Below are 16,853 nucleotides of genomic sequence, written 5' to 3'. Positions count from 1 at the left end.
ACATGCAATAATTCAGGTGTCTCAAAATAATTGTGCTGGATTTTTATTTTAAATATATATATACACACATATATATACACACACATATATATTATATAAATGTGTGTATATACTATACATATACACCATATACATACACATACACATATACATATATATGTATATATTAGAGAGCGAGAGTACATTTGTATGATTCCATGAATTGGTATAACTCTAAACGATATAACTAATCTGTAGGGCAGAACACAGAGCAATGGTTTCTGGGAGCTTGTGGTAAAAGGAAGGAGGAAACGCAGCTGCCTTGGGGAGGACAGACTCCTTTACTGCCATAGTGTTCATGATTGTGTAATAGACAAACACCGCTGCACACTTGAAACTTGTCACAGTGTGTTTGCTTTATTATGTTGCAATTTTACGGATGCTTACAACATAGCCCAGGCTGGCTTACAAGCATGTGCCACCACGCCCAGTTCCTAACAGCTTGGTTTTTCGGGGTTTGTTTGTTTTTTTTTTTTTTCAATAAATTGCTGTTTAAAACAAAACAAAACAAAAATATGGAGTTGGGAAGAAAGTACTGGCAGTTTCTGTTAGTGTTGATGACAGCAGTGGCGGAGACAATCTCCCAGGACAAGTGAGCTTCCCTTTTGACCCGGAGAAAACCGTGGTGCATCAGGAACCAGCTGCCCATGACTCTGGGTTCTCATAGAGATTGCTCTAGAAACACTGACACAGGCCTGCCACCCCAAGCACTCATGAGATGGAAGCAGGATGAATGGAAGTTTGAGCCCAGTGTAGGCGACAGTAGCACAAGACTGACTAAATAAGAAAAGAGAGATGGGGGAGGGGAGAGGGTACAGGATATAGTATGGTGAAAAAGCACTGCCTAGTATGGTTCAGGGCCAGAGTTCAGTTCTCAGTCCTAAAATAGATAGATAGATAGATAGATAGATAGATAGATAGATAGATAGATAGATAGATAGATAATTTGATTGATAGATGATAGATAGATGATTGATAAATGATGGATAGATAGATAGATGGATAACTTGATTGATAGATGATAGATAGTAGACAGATAGATTGATAAATGATGGATAGATAGTAGAAAGAAAGAAAGAACAAAAGAAAGAAAGTAAGAAAAAAGAAAGAAAGAAAGAAAGAAAGAAAGAAAGAAAGAAAGAAAGAAAGAAAAGGAAAGGAAGGAAGGAAGGAAGAAAAAAGAAAGAAAGAAAGAAAAAAGGAAAGAAAGAAAGATGATGGATGGATGGATAGATAGATAGATAGATAGATAGATAGATAGATAGATAGATAGATAAATGTGTTTCAGCCTAGCTCTTGCCAAATCTCACCACACAGTTAGACCCGTTGAATGACTCACCGGCAGACACTGTGTCCTGCTGGCTTGTACCAGTCTGTGACAAGCTCTTTTCAAACCTCATCTCCTCCTCCCTTCAATAGGACAAGGATGTTTGTGCCCTGATTCCGAAAGGGACCACACTGCTAGGAAGGGATGGGTCTGGACCAAGGATGTTTGAATGCTTCCAGGATGGAACATGAGCAAGCTACACACACACACACACACACACACACACATGCTCCCTTCTGCCTTCCTGGTCAGCGCTGTCTTCACCAGCCTGAGTGAGGCCAACTCAGAGTGCATGCGTGGGAAACCCAACAAGTCTGGGATTTAAAGGACAGTTAGGTCAGCGGGGCTCTCCCCTGGCACAAGGAAGTCCTTATTGCCCCTTGCATGCTCTCCAGCCGCGTGGTACAGACAATGACGCAGCAAGAAAGCCCTCACCAGATGCTCCTCTTCTATTTCACTTCCCATCCGTTAGAACCACGGGCTAAGTAAACTCCTATTGTTTATAAATTACCAGGATGTGGTATTCTGTTACAGTAGCACAAAGACAAGGCTCAACCCTCCCTTCTCTGGAAATCTGTGTCCCTGCTGTTGGAATCTCCCTACTGGTGGTCATGAGAAGTCCGAGAAGGGCCAGGACCACTCGCATAGATAGCGGCAAAGCCAACTTTGCCCGAGTCTCCTAAGCTGTCTCAGGATCTGGCTCAGCGACTGTATCACTTGCCTGGAAAAGGTGGGGAAATTGAGACCGTCCGCTGCCATCTCGATTTGCCTGGAAACTGCCGGGGAACCCCCCACCCCCACCCCACCCGCCACTCCGGTTCTCTCGCACCATCCTTGGAAGAATCTTGCTGCGCCGTGACATCTAAAGGTTTGTGGACTGGCTGCTGACCAGCCGTGGGCAGAGAGTAAGAAGGGCAGGAGAGACTCGGAACTCTGCCATTGTACAGCAAGGAGTTACAGAGAGAACTCAGCTGCCTAAGCATGCCTTGGGGCTATCAGTCTGCTGGGCCCAAAGCTGGCCCTTCCTCCCTTCTCTCCGCTGGCCTGTACTCCATCTTGCTTTGCCTGGCTCCAGAAAGCCCCAAACCTTGTCCGGAGTTGTGAAGGCACAGGGACAGTCCAACAACTCCAAGCCATGTCTTTAAAACAAGGGGGAGAATTGGGGGTGGGTGGGTGGGTAGTACTTCAAGATGAAACACTGAATGCCAGGATCCAGGACAACAAGTTCTCGTTAACAGAGAGCAGGAAGTTGGGTCCCAGGCCCAAAGAGATGGAGGACCTGGCCAGGTCCCTCAGCAAGTACAGAGCGGAGCCCTAGGTCCTGTCTTGATAAGCAGTTGTCTAAAGCGGCGGGGCATGAGGTGAAATGCTTTTCCTCAGCTGTCTGCTTTCCCAGGCCCGGGAGGGAGCTGATGTAATGGAGCACTCTCCCTCCTTGGGCACACTGGGCTGGGGATGTGCTGCTATTGATGTGTCATGGGAGCCTGGATGTACTGTCCATAGTCCACTTGGAGTTAGACAGAGAGGTGGGGAGAGGGGGGTCAGAGCCGGTGGGCCGCAGGCATACAGGTCCAGTGTGACCCCAGCCTTTACCTTGACCCTGAGGCTGCCCTCGGCTCCTGGGTCTCTCCACTGTCACCTTAAGGCCTTAAGTCTTGGCTCTACCCAGAGGCCACTGGTTTCCCCACCCCCTTCTTCTCTGAGTCTCCCTCACCTGCCCTGCCTGCCTACCTGTTGGGCTAAAACCTCTAGTATTCTAAATGGGTCAGAGAGGGTGACCAGGCGTTAGGCTTCTAGTTGGAAGGCCACCTTGAGGGATTTTGGGGAAGGAAGATAGTAGCTCCCTAGAGAGATACCCTTAGGTCCATTCTGCCCTGAGAACTCCTGATGCTAGCTGGGCCCCACCTCCACCCCCTTACATGCTGTGCGTGACCCTAAAACCAAAGGAAACACTACAGCTTATCATCTCTAGCCAGATGCCTCTCCTCACCCTGCCAAGACACTCACTCGGCCTACACAGGAAGCGTGGGGACTGGAGCTGGGGAGAATGGCCAGTGCTGTGTCCGACGGGGGACAAACACAAGGTCAACCGTCCCACCTCCAGATCCACCGGGGCCTTGCCTTCGGTGTGTGGAGCCTTGCCCCCCGCCCAGTGCATACCAAAGGGCATTTGCTCTCAGGCTCCATGCAGAGCTCTGCCGGTCTGGGACTCCCAGCCTTCCACCCTGAAGCTTCCAAATGTATAGAGTTCCAACCCTACCCGGAGGGCGGGTCTCCTCTAACTCCTGAGCCCACACCACTGAACCCATGACCTCTAAGCCTTGTTTCCATGGAGACCTCCCAGTGAGCACTAAGGGGGCATCAACTTGGCTGTGGTTTTACCCACTCCGGGCAGGTGGGGTTTTCCTACCTCTGCAGCTCAGTGAGTCTGAAGTCTGCGGTACATAGAGCCGGAAGTAAGGGTCACCATCCTTTCCTGGAAGGGCTGGGCAAGATGGAGTGCCCCTAGTCTGGGCAGCCTGGCCTGCCCCCCAGGAAACCCTTCTCCTTCCTCCCACTCCACCCCAAGTTGAGCATTTGCACTTTCTCTCTGAGGGACACCCGTGGGCCTCTACTACCTGGTTGTTAAAAGACCTCAGTCATTAGCATGGAACCAGACCAGTAGGCAGTCACCTGGCGCAACAGCCCTGAGGCTCTGGTCCTGCCTCAGTGGCTGCAGAGCCCCAGGTGGAGACAGTGGACTCAGCCAGGCCGACCCCAGGCTCAAGGTCCATGCCCTCATAGATGGTAGGGAGGGAGGTGTGCTGGCTCAGTCGCCTTCGTAGGCCCACCAGCAAGGGCTGGGGAAGTGAAGACACGTCCACATTGTTACCCAGGTCCACCCAGGCCAACACGGGGAACTTGGCGGCGTCCTTGACAGCCTCGGTGAGTTCCCGGGCGGCAGCCTTTGTCAGCCGATTACCATTGAGCAGCAGCTGGGTGAGGCGGGGCAGAGTCCAGAGGCTGGGCAGCAGCAGATGCAGCAGCTCATCGCTTAGTTCCGTGAAGCTCAGGTCTAGGACCACCAGCTCTACACCACGGCTGTCCAGGTACCGTGATATATGCTGCACGTCCCGGGCCGATAGCGGGATGCCGGAAAGGTCCACAGTCTCCCCTACCAGCGGAGTCTTCTGGAGGCTGCTCTTGAGGCTACGGGAGGGAGGGATGCCGGTGGGCACAGTGAACCAGGGCCCAAGCCCAGGTAGGACCCCAGCAGCCACAGCAGACTGCTACCCACCAAGGGCAACCTAGGTTTCCTGGCCTGGCAAAGCCTGGTTTAATAATGCCACTTCTGGGACTGTGGGGTGACTCAGCTGTTAAGGGTATATGCACTGCTCTTGCAGAGGACCAGAGTTCAGTTCTCAACAACCTCACGATGACTTAACAACTATCTGTAACTGCAGCTCCAAGGAATTTGATGCCCTCTCGCCTCTAGTACATAGCACACATGCTTGCAGGGGTAAGCATTTGCACACTTAAAAATAAAGAAGAATTTTTTAAAGCCTTTTCTTACATTGGTGGCTAAAGGCCATGCTCTCTGAGTTGAGTTTTCCCCCTGATGAAATGGGGCCAGGGTTGTTGTATGGAGTAGATGCACAAATCAAGGCTCTATATGTGGACTACTATTATATAAAAATAAGTATATAAATTACTTATCGTCATGGCAGCCGAAGGGTGTATACGTGATGGACCCACTCCGTAAAGGAACTACAGGAAATGAAAGGGGTCCCCTGCCTGTACATCACCAGGTGGGGACGACGCTCTGACCCCTGAGCCGACCCTTTTCCCTGTGTTCTTTTACAAGTTGCATCCTTTAAGATAATTAAAAGCTTCGCCACGAGTAGATACGGTATCATTATGGTCCTCTCAGTTTGTTGGTGGGCACTAGAGATGGGACCAGCCCAGGAGAGGAAGCAAGTTGATATTGTGGGCTAAGGGACCGCTGGGCTGTGGGCTTCCCCGCGCTAAGCTGGAGGAGGCATTCTGGGCCTTCAGGGCGCCCGGCACACTTGTGATCGCTCGCTGTCCTTTATCACGGTCCCATAGGGAAGATGGGGCGCTTTGCGTGGCAGGCTGGGAAGAACACTGAGGGTATTTGCCAGGGCCCCATCTGCTATGGGAGGAAGCATGGCTTCTGGGTTCACCTTGGACCTCGGACCACGAGAAAGAAACAGGGTGTGGGATAAGTGGAGTTCAATCAGTTCCCGGCTGAGGTTCTAGACCTTGGGGTGCCAGAGCTGGTTCAGGGATGAGCCTGTCATGAGGCATGATGGAGTGACCATGCTCGGGGGACCATGGACAGAGTAAGCTACGGGGAGGCCGTGGAAGTCTTTGCATCAGGAAGTCTGGAGCTGACGAATCCCCAAAGGGTTGCAGGCTAGTCATGGAAGGAGTGCCCATAGGCCAGCTACTTCCGCTCTCCAAACTTGGTGCCCTTCCCTGTGAAATGGGAGGCTCAGAATCTTTTTTTTTTTTAATTAAGATTTTACCTAATGTATCTGGAGCCCAAGGAAGCACAGGCTCTAGGAAGGGACAGGGATGAAGGGACTAGTGAATGGCATGGAGTGTCACTGTCCTGCAAGACGTGAGCATCAGCTCTCAGAGCACACACTGCTTGGCTTAGGGGCAGGCCAGGCTTGCTGTGGGGGTTGGAGTGTTATTGTAGGGTAAGGCAAAGGAGCAACGGAGCGACAGAGCGAGATTTCTGCATATTCGGCTCTCAGAGAAGGGAACACACACACACACACACACACAAAGACTGTAGTCAAGGGCCGTGGCTGGGCTCTCCTTACCTGCTCTGGGTTTTCCTGTGGGGTTTTCGCTTGGAGTGCGGAGTGAGGTGGTAGATGAGTTGCCGACAGATCTTGTCCGAGGACTTCCAGAGCTCATGGTCCTATGTGGGGAGCGGGGGAGGACAGGGGTGGGGTGGGGTGGGTGCCACTGTCAGGATGAGCCTGAGCCCCTTCCATTCTGCCCTGGCCGTAGCCTGGCATACAGCCAGGAGAGGCTGCCTGCTGGGAGCTGGAAAGGCTGGTCTGAGGCCCGCAGTGCCCAGTGGGAGGAAGCCCAGACAATGAGGCCCTTGTTCCCCGTCCTCAGGCCTGAGGCCAGTAGCTCAAGCTATCAGCCAGCAGCTTGCCACCCTCAACACCCCCAGGGGACTTGCCACAAGGAGAAGGCCAGACCAGGCCCCTTGAGGGAGCCCTATTCCAGAGACGCCAGTCCCAGAGAATAAGAGCGAGACAGGTCAGCACGTTCTTCCTCTCATTCTTCAAGCTACACTGCGCCCTCCCCGTGGGGCCTGGGTCTGGGCTGACAGGGCCGGGGCTTTTATGTTGTACTGCACAACATGGTTCTCTCTTGGTCCTAATTGTATTCCCAAAGAGGTCCAGCTTGGGGGCAAAACACAAGGTGTGCTGCTTTCCACATAGCAGCTACACACTCAACAGGATGGCACTGAGCATGCGTCATCACCCAGTATAACATTCTTTTATACTGTTACCAGAACACGCACTACACAGTGACAGCGGATCAGGCAGCTGCAGGGATGACAGTAGACCAGCCAGCTGAGTACAGGTGTGGGCTTCAGAGCTGACAGATCCTACAGTGGACCTTCCCTTATTTTATGGGGATGGGGGGGAGTACTTCATTGTGTTCAAGATTCTTGGGGACTCGTGGCTGACCACAGACTTTCAGGCCAGCGCTGTGCCCATGTTCACAGTGGGCAATAAGTAGCATGGGGTTGGCCTTGCTTGTGACTCAAGCATTGGGAGGGATCCAGTGAATCCCTGTCCCCAAAGGTGTCCAGGTAGGATAGAGACCAGTGGCCTCAGACTAAGGTGGCTCTCTTCTGACCCAGGAACAAAGGCATAGGGTTCTGATCGTAGCTGTGTCAAGACAGGCTGGGCTCTGTGTCCCAATAGGTAGGTCTTCTGCTCAGATGGTGTACACAGCATTGATTGGCTGTGGAGAAACAGGTTTACCTACGAGCATGGTTTTGGGGATTGGCCAAGCAGTTCACACCTGCTCCCAGAGCTCTTCCTGAAGAGGGAGAGTGGTTTTCCTAAGGCCACCCAGCAAGGGTGAGAACCCAAGTTCCTCGGGTCTGTGCCAGCTGAGCTTACCTTCTTGGGACACTGAAGGTCCCGGGCCAGGTTCACCAGCAGGTCATGGGAGATGGGGTCCACCAGGTTAAGGAAAGTCACGTTCCTGTAGAGGATATCAGTGAGGAGGTTCCCTTCAAGGCCCAGGTCCTATGGGTAGCGAAGCAACATCCGTGTAAACTAGGGGGCGAGGGCTTTCCTTCTCCCAGGCCAGAGAGAAGGCAGCCCTCACGGGTTCCCATGTTTATAATGCTCTCCCCTGGGGGGGGGGATCTCCCAACCCCTGGTGACAGCCAAGTGTGTGGGGGGGGGGGGGCATAGTAAGGCCTCAGGGGGTTGGTAACTGGTTTACTCAGACTAGTTGGGTGTGTAATGTCTCGCTGTTGACAGTTTATTTCTCTAATGACCTTGAATGCTGATGTCCCCAATCTTCCCTGTTCGTCCTGTCACCCTCCTATCCCTGAGGTCCCCCGAACTATGCCACCATCTTTTTTGCCTCTGAGAGTGAGCCTCTCCCCGAGATCATGTTCCTAAAGGCAGCTCAAAATTAGCCTTCTCATTTGCCGGTCTTATGTCCTACTTGCTGGAGTGCAGTAGGGGGCTCTGTCCTGTCCACCTCTGTAGGACTCACCTAGCATCCTTTCTGTCTATCCCCAGCTAACCAGGTGAGTGCCCGTTCTCCCACTGTTGTCCATGGCTCAGCCCTTAGACCTAACTGCTTCTGCTCAGGGCTTCTAGCCTTCCGCATTCATCCCTGGACTGCTAGGGTCACTCTGTGAAACCTTCACTCCGTCAGTAGAGAGTACACACTAGACATTGTGCCATCAGAGACGTACAGAGTGTGCAGGGCCCTGACTCCTTGGACTTGGCCATCACACCCTTCCTAGACTACCAGAGCTTCTCTTCAACCAGACCCTGGGAGTAGGGCACTGCTCTGGTCCTGTTGTCTGTTGCCTTCATCCCTTTGGCTTTCTCTCATCTATGCCTAAGAGCACGATGTGAGGATGAATGTCTTTGGTTCCTTTTTATTTTCTCAAGTTAGGGTCTCACTGTGTAGTCCTGACTGGCCTGGAATTTGCTACATACACCAGGCTGGCTCAGAATGCAGAGATCCGCCTGTCCTGTCTCCCATATACTGGGATTAAAGGGATGCTTTTAGAGGGCCCGTGGGCAGCCCACAAGCATCCAGCCTCCCTGTGACCTCCCCTAAGCCCTCAGCCAGAGAAGGCTGTGCCCTGTGCCACCCTGAGCATACAGGAAGTCGGGCCAGGCAGCAAGAACGCAACGAGCTGCCGTTAGAGAGTTCCAGGAGGTGATGTGGCAGGCTAGACTCCTGGATGTGCCTCCAATGTCAACTTCTGGGTTACATGGAGGGGACTTCGCTGCTCTCCGAGGCTGGTTCCCTCCCTGATGCTTCCGGATAAAATGCAAGCCAAGTGCCCTGGGCTCCACCATCTCAGATGGCTATCTGTATGTCTAGGCAATATGCCTGGCTGGGTGCTGCTTGCCAGTTACTGTCCTGCTTAGGTTTTCAATATGGTTCAAGCCACAGATGCCAGCCAAGGGGGAGAGGGGGAGAGGGGGAGAGGGGGAAGGGGGAAGGGGAGGGAGGAAGGTAAGGATCCTAAAAGCTCCTGGCTTGTGTGTCTGGGCAGACCCAGACAGAGCCCCAGACAGCAAGCCTACATTCCACCAGCCTGGTCAGTGCCCCTTAAAGGGACAGCCCCCATTTTTCCAGAAGGCTGAGATTACAGAGGGGGACAGGGGACACCCAATGCATTCAGAGGAAAAGCAAGATTGGAATCTCCATCTCTCTCTCTCTCTCTCTCTCTCTCTATATATATATATATATATATAGATAGATAGATAGATAGATAGATATAGATATAGATATAGATATAGATATATAGAGATATATATATCCCATTATAGGTTGGTCCTGAACTTGCTATATAGCGGAGGATGACTTTGAACTCCTGATCTCCTGCCTCCATCTCCCAAGTGCTGGGAGTACAGGCATATACCACCATGCCTGGTTTTATCCGGTTTTCTGGGGACAGCGCTGAGTCCTCTCAAATTCCATAACAGCGAACTGCATTCCTAACCCCGCCTTCTCTCAGCTTTCTGTCTGGGTCCCGGCTCCTCAACTCTCCCAGTTTCTCTAACTCTAAACCTCTACCTTCACCGGGGGAGCAGCAACTATAGCCGGAGGGTGAAGAGGCTGAGTAGGAAGTGATTTGCCCAGGGGTCATGCTGGGACAGGCATCCCTGTCTCCCTAGGGCACCTCAGGGCTCAGCAAATCTGGCTAGGGTACCAAATGTGTCTCCCAAAGGGCCAGACGTGGCGATGCAATATACAATTGTGGTTGTGCATCCTCGCGGGGCTCAAGCTGCCTGTTAGAATGGCTGGTGCGTGTGCTGTGGCTTTGTCTGGGCTGCCGTGGTGTCTGTCTCCTGGCCATCTGGGCTATACCTCCCAGGACCCCTTCTCCCGGATCTGCGGCTTCCATTCTTCCTGCAGGATGGGGAGCTGCATTCTTCCCATTGTCCTTCACGATGAGATGCCCTTATCCTCGCCCACACCGGCTCTTGTGAAGGACCAAATGTGTGCTCTTAGCTCCAGACCGGTGGTCCCTCCACACACACTCAACAGGACAGACATCACATCCCGGTGGCCCAACATGCCTGCCCCATCTTTAGCAAGCAATCCACTAGCCCCACCTGGCCCCCCACTTTAATCCGCATCCTCCCTCCAGGCAAGAACCTCAATGCCTGCAAACCCCGACCCTCTAGGAACGCACCCACCCCTGAGCCCCGCAATCCTGGCCCCTCCCTGACCCCACCCCACCCCCCTAATCCCGGGCCGCCCCGCTCTTTCTCTCGCCTGGCGCAGGAGGCGCAGCAGCTGCCGAGCGCGCTCTGGCCGCCGCTCCCGGAGCGTGGACTGGATCTCTCGCAGCCAGCGCACCCTGCGCTCGTAGGGCGCGGGCCCGGCACTCGGCGCCGCAGGGGCATCTGCTCTTGCCCGCCGCCCCAGCCGCGCCCCCATGGCCGCCGCGGGCGGGCGCCGGGAGGGTGGAAGGGAGGCGGGTTAGCCGCGCCGCATCGCGCCGCGCCCCGCCCGGGATGCGCCGGATGGGCAGCGCCGGGTCTACGGCTGCGCGCCCAAGCACTGGCCGCCGGCGTGGAGCCCAGGGTCACTCCTCTTTGGCAGAGGTTTCTTTGTCGAGGGCCCCGCCCGCGTACGACCTGGTGTTGGAGCTCTTCCCGGGAGCTGCCAGGGCAGACGCTGAGGAGGACAAGGTGGCATTTGGCACCTCTCAATCATGTGGCCCCAGTCAGGGGCTGACTGGTGTGTTGGGGGGCGGGGGAGAGGGCGGGGATCGACATCTGACTGTACAAAAAGTGCTACAGGCGGTGAGGGTGCTTCAGGCAATGCGGGCACCCGCTTTCAGGAATTGCCGCTGCAAGCAAGTGTATCTGTCTTGTCCACTCTGTGTGGGTGTTACCAGCCCTGGCAAATCCCGAATGACACTTCCTGCTTGGATGAGGACAGAGACAGGCCTAGGCAAGGCTGAGCATAGCCGGCTTCCTCTGACCCCCATGCCTGAGAGATGAAGAGGCTAAACCCAGCTCTGGGCAGCCTGGCTCCAGGCCCTGCAGATATATTCCTGGTTCTACAGGGTCCCTAACTCCTCTGAAGAGCATCTATCTAGCTCCTGCGGGGTTTCTTCCAGCAGTTCCTGTTGGAAGCCTGCTGCTCAGTGTAGCCACTCGTGGTCCCCAGTTTCTCATATTAAAGAGGAGGGGGCGTTTGTGCCTCTGCACTCTAGACTCCCACCCCGACTCCTAACTAAGGAACTTGTGCCCAGCCTGAGTCTGGGATGCCCGGCTGGGCAAGTGTGCGAGCCTCGTTGAAGCACGTGAGGGTAGACCGACCCATCCCAGGGCATTTAGTGAGAGATCCCTGCCAGCACCCTTCCTTGGGGGTCAAGCAATGCTTAACCAGAAACTGAAGGTGGAGGTGGGAGACTGGATGGCAGGCTTTGTGGTCCCCTAGGACTGAGACCCTTAGACATGGCAGAAATCAGCAGATGGTGTAGCTACTTGACCACTCACTGATACCCCCTAACCACTTTTAGTCTGATTCCGCGACCTCCCTACCCCACCCCCACCCCCACAGCACCCTCTCATCCCCTCCTCTGCAGCAGTATTGTCCTAGGGCCGGCCACCTTGGCACGACAGGTTTCCTCCCTGGCAAACCTGCATGCCTACCCAGCCTGCTCTCTGCCAGGGCCAAGGCTGTCGCTGTGTGAGAGCCAGGGCTTTGAGCTTCAGTCCAAGTATCCCCAGGACCTTCTCAGACCCCTTGTCCAGAGCTGAGAGTCAGGTAAGCCCTCTTCTCCTCTGCACCCTCAGGGATGGAGACAGATGCGGATTCCTTCCAGATCCCGACCATGTCGTTTCCGGAGGCTAAGCCAGGGCTAGGCATCATACCTTGGAGTGTGAGAAGAAGAAGGTGGGAGCCAAGGGGGAGGAGAAAGAAGGGAGGGAGAAGGCTGAGCACTGAGCTAGAAAGAAAGGAGCTGGGCAAGGCCCTAACTATCACAGTGCCTAGAGCCCAGTCCGGTGGCAGGTAGAGAACTGCCCCCCACACCCACACCTCCCCTGTGCCCCTCCCTGGCGGAGAAATTCCTAGAGGACTTCTTTTTCCAGGAACAGAGGAAGTGTGATATCTGGACCCAAATCCCAGGGCGAGCTTTCATTAGCCTGCCATCCTGGTGCCTAGGTGAGTTGGCTCTTGGGCACTGTTTCTGGCTTCAACCTGACGTGGACAAGAGCTCCCCCAGAGCCCAAGCTGCCCCCTCTGGAGGGGGGATATCATTCCACCTCACCGGTCTCCCAAGTATACTGAACTAAAGGCTGCTTGGCCCTCCTCCCAGGAGCTGTCCTGGGCAGCAGGGTTCGTTGGCAATCCCACGGCCAAGGCAGAGATCCGATGCTGTCCTCTCAATCTCTAGGGATAATGTTGGGCATAGAGAGTTGACCTGAGTCCTTCATGGCAGACCTGTGTTAGCTAAAGCCATGGGGGTATAAACAAGTGGGAGGCAGGGAGTATGAGAGAGAGGATGTCCTCAGACTCCAGGCCTTGATGGGGACATCTGAGGCCCCAAGTGGGAACTAACTGCCTGTGGATAAGTTATTGGTAGCAGTTACACCTCGGCTGTGAGTCCTCCACTACTCATGTGGCAGTCCATCAGGAGTGGGCAGGAAGCCAAGAAGTGAGTGACCAGCAAGTATGGCGGAAGGCCACACCCAGAAGGGTGTGGAACTGAACCTGCCCCACCTTTGGTCTCCTTCTCCATTCACCCAATCAGAAAGCCCAAACTCAAAAACCTACTCAAGGCCGTTAACTCAGCAAAGTGATCTCCAGCTTCCTGGTTGGTAATCCTGACCAAAGATACAGTCTCTGTTGTTTTGTTGTTTACTGTTCCTTGCTTGTTTGCTTGGGATAGCCTAGGCCAGTATCAGTTATGTAGCTGATATGTAGCCCTTGAACTCCTAATCTTCCTCCATCTACCTCCAAAGTGCGGAGATTACAGATTGGAACCACCACGCCCAGCCACAGAATGGTTTTGAAACCACCGTGAGGAAGGAGGCCGATAGATCCTGTGTAGGGACAGTTTCCCTGAGCTTACTCTGTCGGGGACGGGTCTTCTGCCTTCAGATGGAGTTTCCACAGAAGGAAAGGAGGCAAGAGATAAGGCTTTCAATCCCCTGGGTCGCTCTTTGCTGAGTGTGTACTCATAGACAGAGTAGGGTCCTGTGGATGTTACAACTCGGTGTCTCAAGTTCAGTGGTTTAAAACAGCAAGTTCTGGTTACTGGAAGCCTGGAATCCAACGTAAGCAGATCCGTGCTCCCCACCCCCTTCCCCCACTCCCCCCAAGACAATGGGGCCGGATCCTCCTATGCCTACCCTCCTTCTGAGCTTTCCGGCAATCCTTGAGGCTGTTTGGCTTGTACTTGTGTAGCACTGACCTCAGCTTCCGACTCTACACGGCTGTCTTCCCTGTGCGACTGCCTGAACTGCCATCTTGTAAGACCACTAATTACTGCATTTAGGGCCTACCCTAATCCAGTATGATCTCATCTGAACTAATTATCCTGCATAGACTCTGTTTCTAAATAAGGTCACACTACGAGCTCCCTAGTGGGCATGAACTTGGGTGGAAGGGAAAAACAAGATACCACAGAAGCCTCCGAAAGCCTCAGTTTCCTTGTCTGTTAAATGGCAAAGTCATTATAGGATTAGAGACTGGCGCAGCGCAGGGTTGCATAAGTGCGCCTTTATTTGCATAAGTGCGCCTTTATTTTCTCTGCAATTAATCTTCGGTGACATTTTTCATCTCCTATCGGTGCTGATGTTTGAACCCAGGGTCTTCGGCATGCTTAGCAATCATTCTACCTTTGGGCCACACCCAGCCCCTCTTTCTGGCTTTATAAAGATGTATTTATTTATTATATGTAAGTACACTGTAGCGGTCTTCAAACACCCCACCAGAGGGTGTCAGATCTCATTACATGATGGATGTGAGCCACCATGTGTTTGCTGGGATTTGAACTCAGGACCTTCGGAAAAGCAGTCAGTGCTCTTGACCACTGAGCCATCTCTCTAGCCCCTCTTCCTGGCTTTACAATGAGAGCCTATCCACCCACTCTTAAGCATCAACCTATTCAGGAATGAATACCGGGCACTGTGCATGCTGCCTAGACTCGCTCAGAGTTGGGAGCAAAGGAACATTTAGTAAGGTGTCAGTAAGTTAGTGGGGCGTCTGAAGGAAGACTACTTTAGGCCGAGGTAAGTAGCCTGTAAAATGTCCTGGCAGGAGCACTGAGGGCAGAGACAGGGCAGGGCAGGCACCAGCAAGGCAAGAATTTCTCTGCAGGGCAAAGGGGGCCTTTGAAGGGCTTTCCAATGGGAGAGGAAAATGTTCCAATTTACATGTGGAACGGGGGAGATCCATTAAAGTAACAACAGCCTTGCAGCCATGGAGTCATGGGTGTCACCAGGTGATAGGAGTGGTGGGGGAGGGCACTAGGTGTGGCTTGAGGGAGGTCACAGATAACACAGATTGGAAGGGACCAGTGAAGAGGCAGGGGTGGGGGGGAAGACTTCTGAGGGGCTGGACTCTGGCTTCTGTGGCTGGTAGAGGTCTAGAGGAAGGTTTAACTCAGGTTGGAGCTTGCTGACCTTGGGCATCTGACCCAGCCAGTGGCTCAGACGTGGAGAACTCAGAGTTCAGCATCTAAGAAGTAAAGAGGCGGAGGAACTGCCCCCCCCCCCCTAAAGAGGAAGGGAGCTCTGGGTAAGCTGAGTACGGTGTGTAGGGAAATGGTTGGGCGGCTTAGGTACCAATTAAGTCGTAGGGAGGCTGTGGGTGGACAGGTGTGCTTGCCTTGTGGTCCAGGAGGCTGTGAGAAAGAAGTGCGTTGGTTGGCTTTCCTGCAGCCTGCGGTGTGATGGTGTGCTGGTGAGGGTGGGGAGTCGGGAGTCCAGGATGTGGGTAAGACAGGGATTCCCTCCCAGCCCCCTGGAGATTCCAGACGGCACAGATAATTACCAGGTGATACAGTAAATGCCACCTGAGCAGGGAGGGCAGGAAGGGGGCACTTTGGGCCTCGGCTCTGAGTTGTTCATCGGGCAGAAGGGACTTCAGAGCTGGGAGTCGCAGCCAGGGCCAACACTGAGGCTTTGCAGAGCTCCCGAGCCTCCTGAAGTCCGTCTCATCCAGCCCTCTGCTTCCTTTGATCTTGATCCTCTCTGGAGAGGAGGACCAGGGCCAGAAAGGGCAAGGTTTCCCAGGTCCCCATACCAGCTCTCGGGGAGGTCAGGTATGAAACCGGGAGCTCTAGGGCCTCTATTGTACCCTTGAATTCTGGAGTTGGACTCCATCCACCAGATGCCAGGCTGGCCTTGCTGCTGACCATCCCGGAGGACCACACACTTGGCTAAGTACAGGCTCCACTCATACCAAAGGTGAGTGCCGGGATGGGGAGGCAGTACCAAAAAGCCAGGCTTGCGGGGAGGAGCAGGGAGGCTGTGGTTCTTACTTCCTCCGCTTACACCACTGGGTAACAGGGCCCATTTACAGATTCTTCTATCTAGTCATTGTGGTCTGTGTGGGGGTCAAACACTGTAAACAGGTAGTCACAGAGCAGGGGTGTCCCCTGCATCTCTGATCTGTGGTCTGGGGTGATTAGAAATGAGCCAACTCTCACAGCTTGTAGAAGGAAGGCATCATGAGAAGCAAGCTGGAGCTCGACTCTGGGGGAAGAACTTGCCAACCTCTTTTAGAGATGAAGAACTGCCCCCCCCCCCCCGATGGCGGACATTTCTAGGGTGTTGGAACATCAGCGCGGAGGTTGAGATTCTGAGATCCTCACGTTAATTAAGTTGTTATGATGTCTGGATTTGAAGTCAGTTTCATTCCACCAGTTTATCAGGATCCTATCGGAGGTGCTGCCTTCCAGGGTGGGGAGGGAGATCCTAGCCCAAGAGAACCTGGGTATGGGGAAGGACCCACCCACCTTGATTACTCACGCTGACTTCTGCTGCTTAGACTATCGACCTCAGCTGTGACCCTTACCCACTGGGGGCTCAGGCCCTGCTCAGAGCTTCCTGACATTCACGTGAAGTCATCCTTCTGGACCTGACAGTGTCACGGGGTGTGGCTGGAGGCTGCGGGAGTTTCAGGAAGTTGTTGGTTGAACCCCTCCCCAACCCACTGAACTGCAACCCCCCCCCCCCCCCCCCCCCCGCAGCATTTGGTTTCCGGTACAGACAGCTCAAGTCTTGCTTTACCAGGACTTGGTTTTCTAAGATGGGGTGTGGGAAGATAAGCCCTTTGAAACAGGAAGTGCCTTTGGGGGGGGGGCACTGTGAACCCACCTCTCTGCAGGGGAGTTGGAATAATTCCCCAGCCACCCCTTAAATGTGTTCCTAAGTCTCCAGCCTGGCCAAGGCTTCCCAACCCCCGCAGGGCATGGACTGATGGTCCTAACTAAGGAGTGATTTTAAGATGAAAGGCACAGGTGGCACCCCTGGCATGCATAAACACCCAGAGAGCCCCCGCTGGGCCAGTGTCCACACCTACACTCCCTTCCCATGGCTGCCCTCTGCCCAGTTCCCCAGAGCAAACCAAGGAGGTAAGAGGCACCCACAAGGGTCTGAATGAGCAAGCCAGGGTTAATGGGTTACCCAGTATGGTGATATATTCACTAGCCTCCCAGGGTTCTCAAAGTCCAGACTGGCCGAACTTTCAAGGTCTTGGCTTGTAGGCC

At 53.7% G+C, this 16,853-nt stretch overlaps 2 protein-coding genes across 2 annotated transcripts in view; one reads left to right on the top strand and one right to left on the bottom strand.

The window, feature by feature from the left end:
* Positions 1-377: 377 nt before the first annotated feature.
* Lrrc75b (leucine rich repeat containing 75B) lies at positions 378-10,614 on the bottom strand. Its single transcript, XM_052163855.1, has 4 exons — positions 10,394-10,614; positions 7,531-7,659; positions 6,199-6,299; positions 378-4,555 (listed from the first exon to the last, which is right to left on the bottom strand). Exons 1-4 carry the CDS (start codon positions 10,556-10,558, stop codon positions 4,036-4,038), a joined length of 915 nt encoding a protein of 304 aa, XP_052019815.1. The 5' UTR covers positions 10,559-10,614; the 3' UTR covers positions 378-4,035.
* Positions 10,615-14,905: 4,291 nt separating this feature from the next.
* Positions 14,906-16,853, top strand: part of Ggt1 (gamma-glutamyltransferase 1) — a 23,064-nt gene continuing 21,116 nt past the window's right edge. The window contains exon 1 of the mRNA XM_052163853.1: positions 14,906-15,549. The gene's annotated coding sequence lies outside the window, so the exon portion shown is untranslated. The remainder of the gene's footprint in view (positions 15,550-16,853) is intronic.

Source organism: Apodemus sylvaticus, chromosome 19 (assembly GCF_947179515.1).
Source record: "Apodemus sylvaticus chromosome 19, mApoSyl1.1, whole genome shotgun sequence".
Taxonomy (NCBI): Eukaryota; Metazoa; Chordata; class Mammalia; order Rodentia; family Muridae; genus Apodemus; species Apodemus sylvaticus.
This window is presented reverse-complemented; position numbering and strand designations above follow the sequence as displayed.

What these genes read in the sequence shown, in the direction of transcription:
- Lrrc75b (XM_052163855.1), bottom strand. Translation starts at nt 10,558, where the DNA reads ATGGGGGCGCGGCTGGGGCGGCGGGCAAGAGCAGATGCCCCTGCGGCG. An exon ending in ACCTTCAGTGTCCCAAGAAG is followed by an intron (nt 6,300 to 7,530) that starts GTAAGCTCAGCT and finishes CTCCCCACATAG; the next exon opens with GACCATGAGCTCTGGAAGTC. An exon ending in CACAGGAAAACCCAGAGCAG is followed by an intron (nt 4,556 to 6,198) that starts GTAAGGAGAGCC and finishes TCCCTCCCGTAG; the next exon opens with CCTCAAGAGCAGCCTCCAGA.